A 13,993-nucleotide genomic window follows, 5' to 3' on the forward strand; every position below is an offset into this window, starting at 1 on the left:
TCATTGATCCACACAAACATGACTTCATGTTATCATCACAGCTTTTGTCAAAATGTAGACTGCTGAGTGCAACACTAAACATTGAGCCACAAACAACAGGTAGTCATGTTCATTCTGACTTAATTGCCCCAAAAGATTGAGGTGACAACACAGTGTATTAGTCTCTGACCTCACTGGGTATTTTCACGACCAGGAACAGGATATCCATCCTCCACTATCTTTGGGTCACAGAGGCAACAGGTCCATGAGGGAAACCCTGACGTCCCTCTCCTGAGTGACACTCTTCGGCTCCTTCCAGTGGACCCAGAGGCATTTCCAGGCTAGAAGGCATATAAAATCCTTTAAGCGAGTTCTGGGTCTTCCTGGGGGTTTCTTCCCAGTTGGATTTGCTTGAAAAATCTTCAAAGGAAGACAACTAGAAGGAATTCTAATAAGATGCCTGAACCACCAAACCTGAATCCTTTCGATGTGAAGGAGCAGCAGCTCTATCCCAAGCGCCCCATCAGTGTATGAGCTCCTAACCTTATATCTAAGGCTGAGCTTGACACTCTCAGTTCAGCTGCTTCTATCCGCAATGTAATTCTTTTAGTCACTAACCCAATCTTGTGACCATACATGAGGGTTGGAACGTATGGACCAGTAAAAAGAAAACTTTGACTTTTGGCTCAGCTCCAGCTTTACACCCTCATCACAACCACTAATAGTTAAAGATAATGTATGAATATGTCACCCCACAGCCAGGGGGTTGAATACAAAGACAAAAATAAATAAGAGAGCCAGGTGGGTAGATATTAGCCAGAGAGAGAGGAAGGACAGCCATAAACTTCACACACACAGATTACAAATGCACACAACCAAACACTACAGTGAGCAAGATTCTTAGCATGTTGAAGCATTGTAAGAACTTTCCAGGCATGTTAACACACAAAGCAACTAATCAAGTCCAACGTTATCCTTCTCTTTCTCATAAGTGTGCAAGTTGTAAGTGCCTCATTTGGCCTTTGATGCCAAAATCCAGCAGAGCCTCCCACCGTGATGAACACGCAGGAAGAAAACAATAGGCACCGCATTTCAGCGCATGAATCTCATGTGGGCCTCATTAATAATCCTTACCCCTCTTAATGACTTTCTCTGAGTGTGCATCAGAACGTGGCTCCACTTCTCCTTAATTCACCTTCATTAGAAGCAAACATCTTATGATTACAAAAAAAAAAAAAAAAAAACTGGCTAAAAAAAAAAAAACAAGCAACGGTTAGACAGATACTGGCGACCTGTCCAGGGTGTACCCCGCCTTTCGCCCGATGACTGCTGGGATAGGCTCCAGCCCACACGCTACCTGACCACGGATTGACGGTATAGAAAATGGATGGATGGTTAGACAGATGTCATAAAGAGAAAACCAACAAAATAGAACAAACCTACTGATAAGATTAGGCTTAAAGCTTTCCTTCTTTAAAGCTTATAGTTTGGGGTGGCTCAGGTGAACCATCCCTAAATTATGCTGCTATAGACCTAAAGCACTGAGGGACCTCCCATGATGCACCTTTCTTTACTCTGCTCACCTTGAAACCATGTACATCTGACATCATTGTTGGCATTGACTTGAGTTACTTTTTCTCAGGAGGCATCCCTGGCCCGGTGTTATGGTGCTTGGTGTCCCCTTGGTGTCCCCTCTTTCCTGTCCAGCAGGATCTCAACTGTGGCACCGATGCAAGCATCTCCAGGTATACAATATTTTTTTCAAGTTGTAAAATCAATTTGTCAGAAGTAATATGTGATGCAAGAAATTATCTGATAAAAGATAAACTGAACTATTCAATATTAATTTAGAACTGAAACATTTTTGCTTGGTTATTGTACTATACGACTGAAAGGTTGTGCAATGATTTGGAGCCTGCCTGACAGATCGATATTATCCAACCATTACTGCATGCATAGAGAGTGCAGAACAGGTCCACTCAAGCAACAGACAATAGAGACACAGCGATAAAGAGACTAGTCTATTGATTCGATTAGGAGGGTTTACTTTCTTGGCAGTTGATTGAGAAATGCAAAGTATTACTTTCATTTTTATCATACCCAGGTAAAATGTATGAATAGGCAGCGTTTGTGCTTTTCATCTCGTTCCTCCGCTTTTCTTTAGTGTTTGCAATATTCCCCTTTCCTGGTACTTCTCTGTAATTCCTTTTTCTCCTGTAAACAACATTAGGTTCTGGTTCAACTTTAATGTCAGGCTGTTGCACTGTTTCAGGTTGCTAATGATCCCATTGCTGTCTAGACTGACACTCCGCTAATCAATCAAACCTGCCTTTGTGTGAGTTTGTGTTACTCTGTCACTGTGTGTGTTGATTAGTAAACTCCATTAACTCTTATGAAATTGTGGTGCCAGGTCTTTGTGCCTGTGTAGAAGCGCATATGGAACGTCAAGTTACCAGTGCAAGAAGGAGATAGCGAAGGGGGGGGTAGGATTTACAAAGCCCGACGCTAAGAAGCAAACATGTAAGCAAAGCAGAGTGCAAGGGAGATGATTAAAGCAAAATGATTACACAAGTAAACAAATGTTAAACCCCTAAAGTGGTTTGAAAAGATGAATTGAAAATGTGTTAATATTGCATAGTGGTCTGAAAGTACAGGCTGGTTATGTAGTTGAGTCAGTACATAGAACGATAAAGTTAAGTAAGGCAGAACAAAAAAAAAATTCCCAGCTCAGCATTTCAACATTTCTTAACAACAATCTTAAACCATATCCTAACCTCCAAAATGCAATTGGTTTCATTTCCTTCTACCTTGTCACGGTGTGCATACTTAGCAGGTTTTTCCAGAATTTAGCTGACTTCAGCATCTCTCCAGGAAGAGATTAAGACCAAACTGTCAGGAAGTGTCCCCTCCAACAATGTGATTTCTGGCTGACAGCACAGGGATGATGAAGGCAGTGGTTTTAAGGCCAGGGTGAGGGCAGCTAAGACCTGCCAGGGAGTTAATGAATGCTGGTTTAACAATTTCAGCTCACTGCTCAGATGACAACCCCATATGAAGGAGCAGTGGGCTCATTGGATTTTCATCATCGACAGCAATTCTTTTCCTTGTACAATTCATTCTCAACTGGTTTGACTTTGCTGTTATATTACAATTCCTACCTCAAATCACGCTTTCATACAACCCCAACTTGGATTGTGATTTCCACTTGCACAAATTATATTAGCCTCCCTGTGTGGAGCTTCCGTGTTCTTCCCGTGTGTGTGATTTCTCCTCAGATATTCCAGTTTCCTCCCACCATCTAAACAAAATCCATATTAAGTTAATTGGTTGCACTAAATTCACAATGTGCATTGTTGTCTCGTGTGTCTCTGTGTAGACCCTGTGGTGAACTGGCAACCTGTTCAGGGAGTTCCAAGCCTCTCATCCAATGGCAGCTGGGACAGGCTTCAGCTCCCTGCAACCCTGAATTGGATTAATCGGGTATAGAAAATAAATGGATAGAGTAAGACCTGTAAAGTTGTCAGATGCAGAATTTTCTAAACAGGTAAGTGCGGTGGGAGTATCTATTAAAATCCATTATCATATGATATTTCATCATATGATATAAACCTAAAGAAACCGTGACAAAAGTGGGCTAAGTACAAAAGTCCATCCATCCATTTTCCCTGCGGTCATCAGGGGAGAGCCGGGTACACCCTGGACAGTTTGCCAGTCCATTACAGGGCCACACAGAGACAAATGAGACAAACAACCACACACACACACACACTCCTAAGGACAATTTTAGAGACACCAATTAACCTAACATGTACGTTTTTGGGTTTTTTTTGGACAGTGGGAGGAAGCCAGAGTACCCAGAGAGAACATATACACTCCACACAGAAAAGCCCCGGGTGGGGATCGAACCTGGAACCCTCTTGCTGTGAGACAGTGTTATACGGTGTCTGAAGCCAAATCCATATCTAAATTCAACCAGGTTTAAAAATTACATGAAATATTTAAATACTGAATATGGACTGGGGCATACCTTCAGTTCACATCAAACTCTCTGGACAGTTTAAAACAGCAAGGTACTGAAACTAGATCGTGTCTCACCACATCTGACAGGAAAAAGCAGACAATATCCTCAATTTAAGTTGCCTTGATTGGCTTATCAGTAAGAGAACAAGTGTACTCTGACTAGTTGGATAACTGACAGATATTGATCAAACTTTCCCAACTGTGCCTCCATTTCTACATGAGCATGAGTGCATTTACCTGTGTTCATGTACCAGTTATTGACCAAAGATCTGTCAGAAATAACTGATTGATTATAAGACTAGCTGCAGTGCCCTCACACACTACCATCCCTCAAAAGAAAAAAAAAACTATGTGCAAGTGTGCTTTTAAGCAGGCTTCCCAGGGTTCCTCTAATCACCTCCACCACTCTGCTGTGCTGTCAAATCCACCAGAGTTGTTACTGAGGAACCATCAAGGAATACAATAAAAGCTCTAAATTGGCTTTTCACTAGAAAGCTACATTTATATCATTACTTATTGCATTTTTGCTTGTGCTGCCTCCTATTATTACACACACAGAGATGAGATCGCATGATGACGCATCATCTTCTGAGCAAGATTCGAATTTGAATGTGCCAACAAACTGCCCTGTTAACAATGATGGGGAATATTTGGGAGGAGTGAAAGATAGCAGCACATATCCATACACTCTTCCAGACATCTTTTTCCCTCAAAACAGTTAATAGCAGTTACATTTACCCATCACACATCCTCTGCACTAACCTGTGCGGTTACTCAAAAAACACACTCATACAGTGATCTTCAGACACGATAAATGATGACCAATGACAGAGGACTCTGTTATATTTGAGTCAAAGGGTATAACAAAAGGCACCAGTGTTGCAACCTGTACTATAACACGCAGTGTTGTATCCTTTAGCCATCTGCTGGTTTCTCCTCTTCCCCATACTGATGAGTTACTCTCCATTTAATGGAAACTGGCTGAGTTAATGGACAGAAAATCATTCTGTAATGCAGATCAGATGTTACGAGTGACAGAGCAGGAAAGCGATACACAGGCACACAATGAATTTGTCACACTCAGACACATTTTCCGTCAATCAATCAGTTGCTTTTTGCTAAACATGTCTGACAAGATCGCAACATCAAACTGATGTTGAGAGAACACACGAAACTACTTTTAACACGCCGGCAAGATCAAACATTTCTTTTCACTCTTGCTGCTCCTTAATTCTTTCATTCTTAGTTCGATACATACATTGACCTTTCCCAACCAAATTCAGCTTGTCATTCCCATCTTATAATTCTTGCTGCTTTGTTCTCAATCCTCTCCACTCTTTTGGTCTCTTTTTCCACCTGCAGGCATTTGTAAATGAATGTGTTTACAGAGAAGGGTGAACAGGAGAGGAGAAGAGGATGTGGCACCAAGGGAGAGGTGAGCAAGACTCATTTTAATTAACGATCTCCTGGCCCTCTGTAGATTCTATCAAAGATTAAAACTCATTTGGATTGATTCTGGCTTCCCGCCCTATTAAGCTATGGTCCCATGGTGGCCTGACAGAGTTCGAAAGGAGGAAAGCAGGATAAGGGTCGGGAAAGAAGTTAGAGGATAGACAATGAGAAAGCTAAGTCGCGACACAGACATATAAGACATAGGATACAGAGACAGAGTGATACAGTGACAATACTACATCAAAGACCTATATGTATGATCATATCACATAAGATAATTTGTAAGTGAGGAGACTGAGCTGTAGGGGTGGGGTGAACTATTAAAAAAGAAATGAAGGATGAATTTTCAATCATGCAAACTTTTGAATTGCAACAAGAACTCTTTGGTTGGTAGATCCCATATTAGTGCAAAACAAAAAACATGGATGAGAGTAATTTACTAGGTGAGTATATGATTGGCAAGAAGAGCTTTTAACATACATCAGCCAACAAATGCAAGCGAAAATTGAAAATTGGGCTTCACCTCATTTTGTTGTTCTATCCCTCTTATCGTCCTTATACCAAATTCTCTTCTTTTATTATCCTGACCTTCTTTCCCTCCCTCATTCCGTCAGTGATGTAACCACTGTGACAGATAAATCAAAGTTAACCACTCTAAGTATCCCTCCATGTAGGAATCCAGTCATTTCAAATCAGCAATTCCACGCACTTACAGGAGGAATCCGAGCTCAGGAATCACGACAGGATCTTCTTTGAGGCAAGTGTGCCGTCCTGGCACATGAGATGACACATTAAATTAAAGATTTTTAAACAGTACCAGAGATTGTGCCATAACAAGAAAGTAACTCTAAGTTAGCAAACTCAACAATGACAGCAATATTTGCCCTAAACTCACTTAGAGAAGGTAAGCTATGGAAAGGCTGAATAAGTCATGAAGTTGGGTTTGCTGTCACACAGCTTTCAGATCAGCGAAAAACCCTTCACCTCGACACCTCTGGCAGCTCAAACAGTTATCTTTCTCGATCTAAATTAAGTCTGCCCTGATTGACATGGTACAGAAAGCAATTGCATTTCACGTCACTCATTAAGTGTTGTGTGAAAGAGAAATACACTGCCTGGATTAATCAAACTCAAAACATCTTTGCCATGGGAAAGGTAAGAGCTGAGCTGCTGCTTTTCAACCTAATAGGTATAATAGTATCACAGCAGAGTCGAGACTTTCACACATGAACAGGACAGCTGGGGATTATCCATGTAAATGTCATTTTTATAATTAGAAAAACTTTCTGGTGGACAGAACAGAAAAAGAGCTGGAAAAAGTATTTTTGTTCACAGCATATCAAGCATGGTGGATGAGGATTCTATTTGTGTAGAATGACGACTGTTTCTGTAGTGGTATCTATACTACGCATATACTGTATACATGTGGAAAGTATACAGGAGAGCAGAAAAAGTATGAAGAAGCAACCACACTCACCTGCCATGAATTCTCCAGATGATTACCTGCTCTTTTCACAAATTGAATAGCTCAAAGTTTTTTTTAAATTTAGTACTGCTGTAGCTACTACTGTAGTTCTACAGGGTAATCTCCACAAAAAAAAAGTTGAGTGCTTCTGATTGTGAGCATTTCAACACATGCAGCCTCTCCAGATCATGTACATTTACACTTCAGTGCCTACGCGCGAGAGCGCAGCATTTGTTGGACTGTGCTGACTGTTGGAAGCAGGCTGTCGAGTTAATCTGAGGGACAGATATCCTTGTCCAGCCACTTGACCTCGTTACTGTACATCATCTAAATGCAGACACACACACAGAGAAACAAACAACATAGTGTTTGTACAAAGTGCAATAGTGTTTTTGAGGCCGTCTTTCACAAGAACACACATAAAAACACAAAAATAAACTATCGTTGTATCCTTCTTACTGATTTTTGAGCTACATTCAGTTGACCTCCACATGCTCACATGTACTTAAGAAAAAAGAAACGCACTTCGAGTTGGGAATAAAGACAACGTGTCAGGTACAATGCAGAAAAGGCTAAGCCAACATCAAAATTCAGCCCAGTTGCTGAAAAAAATAAATAAAATGCTAATCATCTTTTTTCTAATATTAATGTTTCTGTACCAAACGAGGGTGCAGGTTTTTGAAAAGCTTCATATTTAGCCAAACTATGATTAACCGAGTAGTTTTGGCAAGTCAAACCAAATGTTAAGAACAAGACAAAAGAGAAAAAATAAAAACCTGACCTCACTCACAAAAATCTTTGTTGTCTGAGGGGAACCTTGGTTTAAAAACAGGAGACCCTTTGACTTCCTCCGCCATCCTTCCAACATGCTCATGCCGACTCAATTGATGTTGACAAGGCACAAACATTTGCATGTTGTTGTAGCATTTGCTGTTGACAAGAAATATTGCTGCTGGATGTGTCAGAGTAACAACCCCAAAAGTCACCTTTTGCATATGTTTTGCATCTGTTTGAAGCCACGTCACAAAGAGTAGAAAAAGAAATTCATATAAGTCTTAAAATGACATTGAGAGCTCATAAGTTTATTCTAACTTGTTGGTTAAGATGACACTAGCTGGAACCATTATGTTTCTCATATACAAGGAATCAATTGGCAAATCTCTTGTAATGGAATTGGAACAATTTTGCGCTTCAAAAGAGAACCAACAATGAATTACTGATCATTGATAAAAATTACTTTTAAAAAAAAAAACTGACAGGAGGTATATCAGATCATCTGAGGATGAGGTAAAAACAACAAACCATCTGAACACCAGACACTCAAAGTTGAAACAAAGTGCAGAGCAAAATAGATCTGGAAAACAGAATATTTTGTTAAATGCACCAGTGGAGCCAGAGATGTACACTATTAGCATGAATCACAAAAGACGGATGATTGGCAGACTATCTGCCAACCATGGCAGATTTAGCCTTTAGGTAATATTCTCAAATTAGAAAAAAAAGGAAAAGGAATCACGGCAAGGTAGAGATAATAGCTGCATATGAGATATTGGGTGTGTGTTCTCTCTCGTGTGTGTAGGTGATATGACTCCTCTTGAGTGTGGCTTGTGAGGTGGAAGAGGAGATTACTGCACCACGCGTCTATAATTACCTCTCATCTCTCAGCCGGTGCTCTTAAAGACAACACAGAATACCAGGCTTCTACACACTCCAACACATGCACACAGAGTAGGGCACACTTGAGTAGAGCGTAACAGGCTGAGAGGGAGTTATTTCTAGAGGGTTACATTTCACTCAAATTGGGATTGGAGACCACCCACACTGCCTTTAAGCAACACAGGTCAGCTAAGCTTCAATCACACACACACACTCATGCTCACTCACAAGTCACTGGTACTGTAAGTAAGAGGAATGACTCACCTGTGGCTGTCCTTCCCACACACACACACCCCCATTCTCACAAATACAGTTCTCATATCACACTGTAGACTTTGTGTTTTGTTCCGATGATACAAAAAAATAAAAAATAAATCAACATGCATGAACACACAATTAGGACAGTCACATTTTTTTACATTTTAGCTGATGATCTGATGTCTCGCGTATGACAGCAATTCACAATTTAATTATCTTTCCTGTTGACTTAATGCTACTGTAATAATATAAACCTAATAATGGCTTAAAAATATGCTAGTTATTGGGTGGTTACTGCTTGTGAATGCTTAGCCCCTCCACTCCTGCAGTGCAATAACAGGAGTGTTCTGAACAAAGAGGAGTGACTGCAGACAAGAGACACAAAAAAAACAACAAACTAAAAAACCAGGTGTTTCGGTGTTTTCCCAAAGCACAAATAAACATGTGCACACATTCGCACAACCCTGCAGGAATGTGTTGCACTGTCAGATTTAAAGTTGAAGTCTACATTTTAAGCATGAATATTTAAGTGTTAGTGGGGTGATACGCCTAAAGAAATGCGTCCTAAAAATAAAAAGGGTCATTTTTCAGGCAATGATGGGTATAATACTAGACCAACTGTTTTTTTTTTTGTTTTTTTTTTTTAGTAAAGCACCTTTGAATCCTACATTTTGGTCTCCTTTAACATGTCGGATTCTCCTTTTTCATGTGGCTTAGATAAAATGTGCTGTTCTGTACATTCTACTATATTGATTTCCAATTTTTCATTGTTTCTTTTTCAATTTTTTGTTGATTTGTGCCCATAAAATAATAACAGAGTCAGAAAAGCAGACTAGTATTTCTCCCTAGAAGCACTTAAGGAAGCTTGGTTCCTCTTTATAAATCATGAGCTTTTTTTTTTGGGTGAGGCCTTTTAAAACATTGACGGCATGCCTTTTTGTTCTTACCCATGAATTTCTCTTTCATGGATCATGTGAAAAATCAGCAATGGAGCGTAATAAACGGTCACTCAGTCCTTGCTGCTTTTCATGCATCAGATTGGCTTTGCCAGTACCACTATTTTTTTTTTAATATACACTTTTAATTTAAATTCTTATCCTGTATTTATTGTATGAATCATAGAAGATTCTGGTGTGGTAGGTCCGTCTGTAACACTAAACATTTTTTCTATCTTGGACATTGTACAAAAATAAATGGGAGTGTTTGTGAGGAAAAATGACAGTTCTGCTAACAAGATACACTTTTTCCTAATAATTTTTGGTTGGTTATCGTGAAAGTCCTTATTAAGTGTAGACCTAATTAATTCTGCTTGCTTTTGATGACACTTAAGTTCTGTTTTGTTATTATAGATGCAAAACCCTTGTCCAATGTGCTTCAGGGTGGGGATTTGTTCAGCGACTTTTTCTCTGCCATACCAACCAAAAAAAAACCATCACTGTGTTTCAGGACACCTTTTTACAATCAACTGAATGATAACATGAATAATAAGGGTAAGGAAACAAAAATATAGCAAGATTTGTGTCGCAAGTCACAGTGTACCATTTATCCCTGATTTTAAGCATGAGCCATAAATGTAGAATTGCATGGCAAGAAAGTCAACATTTTAAAGACCCACAAAAAGAAATTACAAATTATGTTCTCAGAGGAGCTTATTCTTGTTAAGAGGAACCAAACATCTTTCAGTGTGCAATGACACACTGCAGTGGATGGCTTATCTGCTGTGCTGGCTCTGTGCTCTGTGCTCTCTTATCTCATGTGCACAAATTCCAAATGCCCAAATCAGAAAATACAAACTGCATATCATGGGCTCATCTAGTAAAAATGGCTCCAAAAATATTTTTCTATCTTTACAGATGCCCTGGTTCTGTACATTTGTGTTAGTTTTTTAAAGCGGTAGACAGGTGAGGGAAAACTAATCTTTTTATTGTGCAAAATGACTGATGTCAGCTCAGTTAATCAGGTCATTACGTCATTGTACTTATGACGAACTTGAACACATTTTAAAGTGGGTAACATTGAAAAAAATGCCATTCACAACAGACAAGTGGTATTTCTTGAATATTTTAGGTATATCTAATCTTTATTATGCCAACTCTTGGCAAGAGGCGGCCTTAATAACCATGCCAGCCATCAGGGATAAGCATGTTTGAGAGTTGACAATGTCTTAAAAAGATTAATTAACCATGCAATTTAGAGCTTTGAAAAAGTCATTAACTATGCCAGAAGAAAATTCTTCGGGCTCTCCCATTGCTCAACTATTTAAAAAGCACTATGACTTCTTGTGGACAGACGCAGGGGATGACTTCAACAAGCTGGAATGAGAAGAGGAGAGGAAGTTATATGAAAGGGAAAATGGGAATACTTCTGAGGTGTCTAAATGTACTTCGTAGAGAGTTTAATCTCCTCCATTTCCACATTTACCAAACAACATTAAATTCATACTAATCTGAAAATTATTGTAGGGAGAAGGTCATATTTAATGGCAACTTGAAGGGAAAATCAAGGAGAAAAATTAAATGTAATTTTGAACTTTCAACAAACCATTATAGAAAAACAGCAAAACTGCTACTTCTTAATTTAACTACACACACAAACTTAACAAATATCAGTTCAAATATTTGAGAAAATTGGTCTTTTCTAATGCAGGAATGGTGCCAAAAAGTTTGCTTTGGTTATTTCATTGTTCACCAGAAAGTTTTTCTGATGTCAACGTAACATTAGTCCTACCCAGCTATGCTCTCTACAGGATGTTCATATTTGGCCATGTTAATGTTCCCCCAACGTTTGGTTGCATTAATGTTCATTTGATTACATGAACATTACCCCAAAGGTTGTTTTGGTTGTTGTACAGTTCACCAGCAAAGTTTTTTTTCCTAAATAAATGTGACATTAGTCACATTTATTAGTTGCATTTTTGGTTGGCTTAACGTTCTCTGCAGAATGTTCCTGTTTGGGTTCATAAAAATCCTGTAACATTACCCGAAAGTTGGTTTTGCCTTTCTAATGGTTAACCAAATAACCTTTTAATAATACAACTCCACTATTTACCCTTTCAGTTCACCTAACATTCTGTATATGATGTGGAAACCTTGAAGCAACGTTTGGAGAACATTGTAATGTTATTTTTGAGTGTAGAAAGACTTACTTTTGGAAAACCTTATGACAATCTTACAGTTAGGTTCGCCAGATGTTAATTTAAGGTTCTGTTTAATGGAGTCAGCGTTAGTTGAATGTTCTGTGCTTGAGAGATGCATAAATGTATACATATTCCCACACTTTGGTAAGGACAAGATATTCACAGATAAACCCAGCAGAATATACTCACTCACTGGCTGTTAGAAACACACATCTTTATTCAGGATGCATTTAAATTATGACAAAGCACTGCTTAGCTGCTAATGCGTGAACTCGTGCAAATGAGATTATGGTGTCCATGGCGAGCCCGAGGCACGCTGCTGTCTGGACGGGCACGTCTTCCCTTTGAAGGCCTGCGATGTGTTCAGGATTTAAACCAAGGGTCTCATTTAGGTATGCAAACGGTTCTCACATTATTAGTGGATGCTGCGAGCCAGTAATGTAACCACTGAAGCTTGCGACAACAAGGAAATCCCTGAAGAGAGTGCTCAGCTCACAAAGCATACAAAGCATAGGTATGTCAACAGGCATTATAGATGGCTATATGTTACATGTGCGTCAAGTTTTATATGTGCTGATGAAGTGGAGGTATCAGTAATCTTATGTAGACACAGGAAACATTGTAGTTTCACTTCACGCAGCTGGCTGGTGTGGTTTTATTGGAGCCACTGCGCAGACCCAAAATTACGCACACATTATTTCCGTCAGCTGCACTCATGCACAGCCCTACGAGCTTTATTTGCCGAAGTCTGGGTCAAATCGACAAATACAAAGAGGGCTGAGAGTGATTTCTGAAGTGATAAGACGCCGAAGCAGAGGAATGTGATCGGAATTGTTCGTTTCGGTCTGACAAGTGGTCTCTACCCGCAGCGCTTTTCAACAACACGTGTAAGTCGCGACAGAGGGTGGTCTCCCATCGCTGAGCCACGCCGGCAAATCAACCACTGTCTTAAAATTCTTATCAGACACAAGCCATCATTTGCCAGCATTACGCACAGGTCACAGCAAACAGAGTCTCATGCAACACAGTAAAAGATTCAATATTTCAGTGTTTAACTCGCATTTTTCAAAATGGGGAAAAATATAAACTACTGTAAGAGGTGAAACAATAACGGACGAAGACCGGAAAATTATAGTATCATTGAAACTTAACAAAAAAAATGATGCATAAAGAAAATAAGTAGTGCACTATAAATTAACGATCAAAATCCATGAAAAGGTTTTGTTTGTTTTGTTTTTTAAACAAAAAAAAAAAAAAAACCAGTCGGGCTGGTTCTTTTCAGTGATGTGATTATCTTACAGGTTGCAACAATTCAAACCCACCTGAAGTTGGGTGGACCAGAATGTCTGCTATTCATATTGAATCCTTTTTCATGCAGGAAATCAAACAACATCCACCGCTGTGTCTGACGCCGGTTCACTCACCCGTCAGCTGGTCATAGGATCCGTCCAGCTCTCTGGAGTCCGACAAGCTTTGGTCACGGTTTTTCGTCTTCATATTCCCCGTGTGCGCCGGAATGTGGAACTGTGGCAAGCAGTTGATATGTTGGCGAGTCTTTAAAAAAAATAAGAATAATAACTGTGCTTGTATATTTCGTCTTTGCGGAGGTGGGCTGCAGGTAAACGACCGTCAATTACTCATAATTGACGCGCTAAAAACAAACGAGGAGCGCTGTGTCTGTCGTTATTTCCCGTGGCTGTTTCTGTGTGCGCTCTCGGCATCCAGGAGCTGAGTGTAACAAGCGCGCTTCTGGTCTGCACTCTCACTTGGGCAGGCACGTGCGCACGCGTACACTTAAGAGTGCGCACAGAGAGGGAAGATTGCAGAAAGACTTTTGTGTTTTATTTTTCTAATGCAATGAAGAGGGATTGTCTTAAAAAACATCTTCAGGTAGATAAAATATGAATGACACTTGTGAATTTCATTTCTCCTGTAATACACAGCTGCACATCTGACTTCAGTCATGCAGATCTATCTTGGCGCGATGGTCCTCTGTCTGCTTCTCTGCCATTAATATCACCATCACA

General features: G+C 39.8%; 2 protein-coding genes across 2 annotated transcripts in view; one reads left to right on the forward strand and one right to left on the reverse strand.

Moving 5' to 3' along the window:
* hps1 (HPS1 biogenesis of lysosomal organelles complex 3 subunit 1) overlaps positions 1–12,346 on the forward strand; it is a 289,252-nt gene extending 276,906 nt beyond the window's left edge. The window contains exon 19 of the mRNA XM_072391018.1: positions 12,334–12,346. The gene's annotated coding sequence lies outside the window, so the exon portion shown is untranslated. The remainder of the gene's footprint in view (positions 1–12,333) is intronic.
* The window catches only part of LOC140313071 (A-type potassium channel modulatory protein KCNIP2), a 93,408-nt gene extending 79,731 nt beyond the window's left edge, over positions 1–13,677 (reverse strand). Inside the window, exon 1 of the mRNA XM_072391020.1 lies at positions 13,391–13,677. Coding sequence (XP_072247121.1) covers positions 13,391–13,463 — 73 coding nt within the window. The 5' untranslated portion in view covers positions 13,464–13,677. The remainder of the gene's footprint in view (positions 1–13,390) is intronic.
* Between the last annotated feature and the right edge of the window lie 316 nt (positions 13,678–13,993).

This window comes from Leuresthes tenuis, unplaced genomic scaffold (genome assembly GCF_036924035.1).
Source record: "Leuresthes tenuis unplaced genomic scaffold, fLeuTen1.0.hap1 SCAF_8, whole genome shotgun sequence".
Taxonomy (NCBI): Eukaryota; Metazoa; Chordata; class Actinopteri; order Atheriniformes; family Atherinopsidae; genus Leuresthes; species Leuresthes tenuis.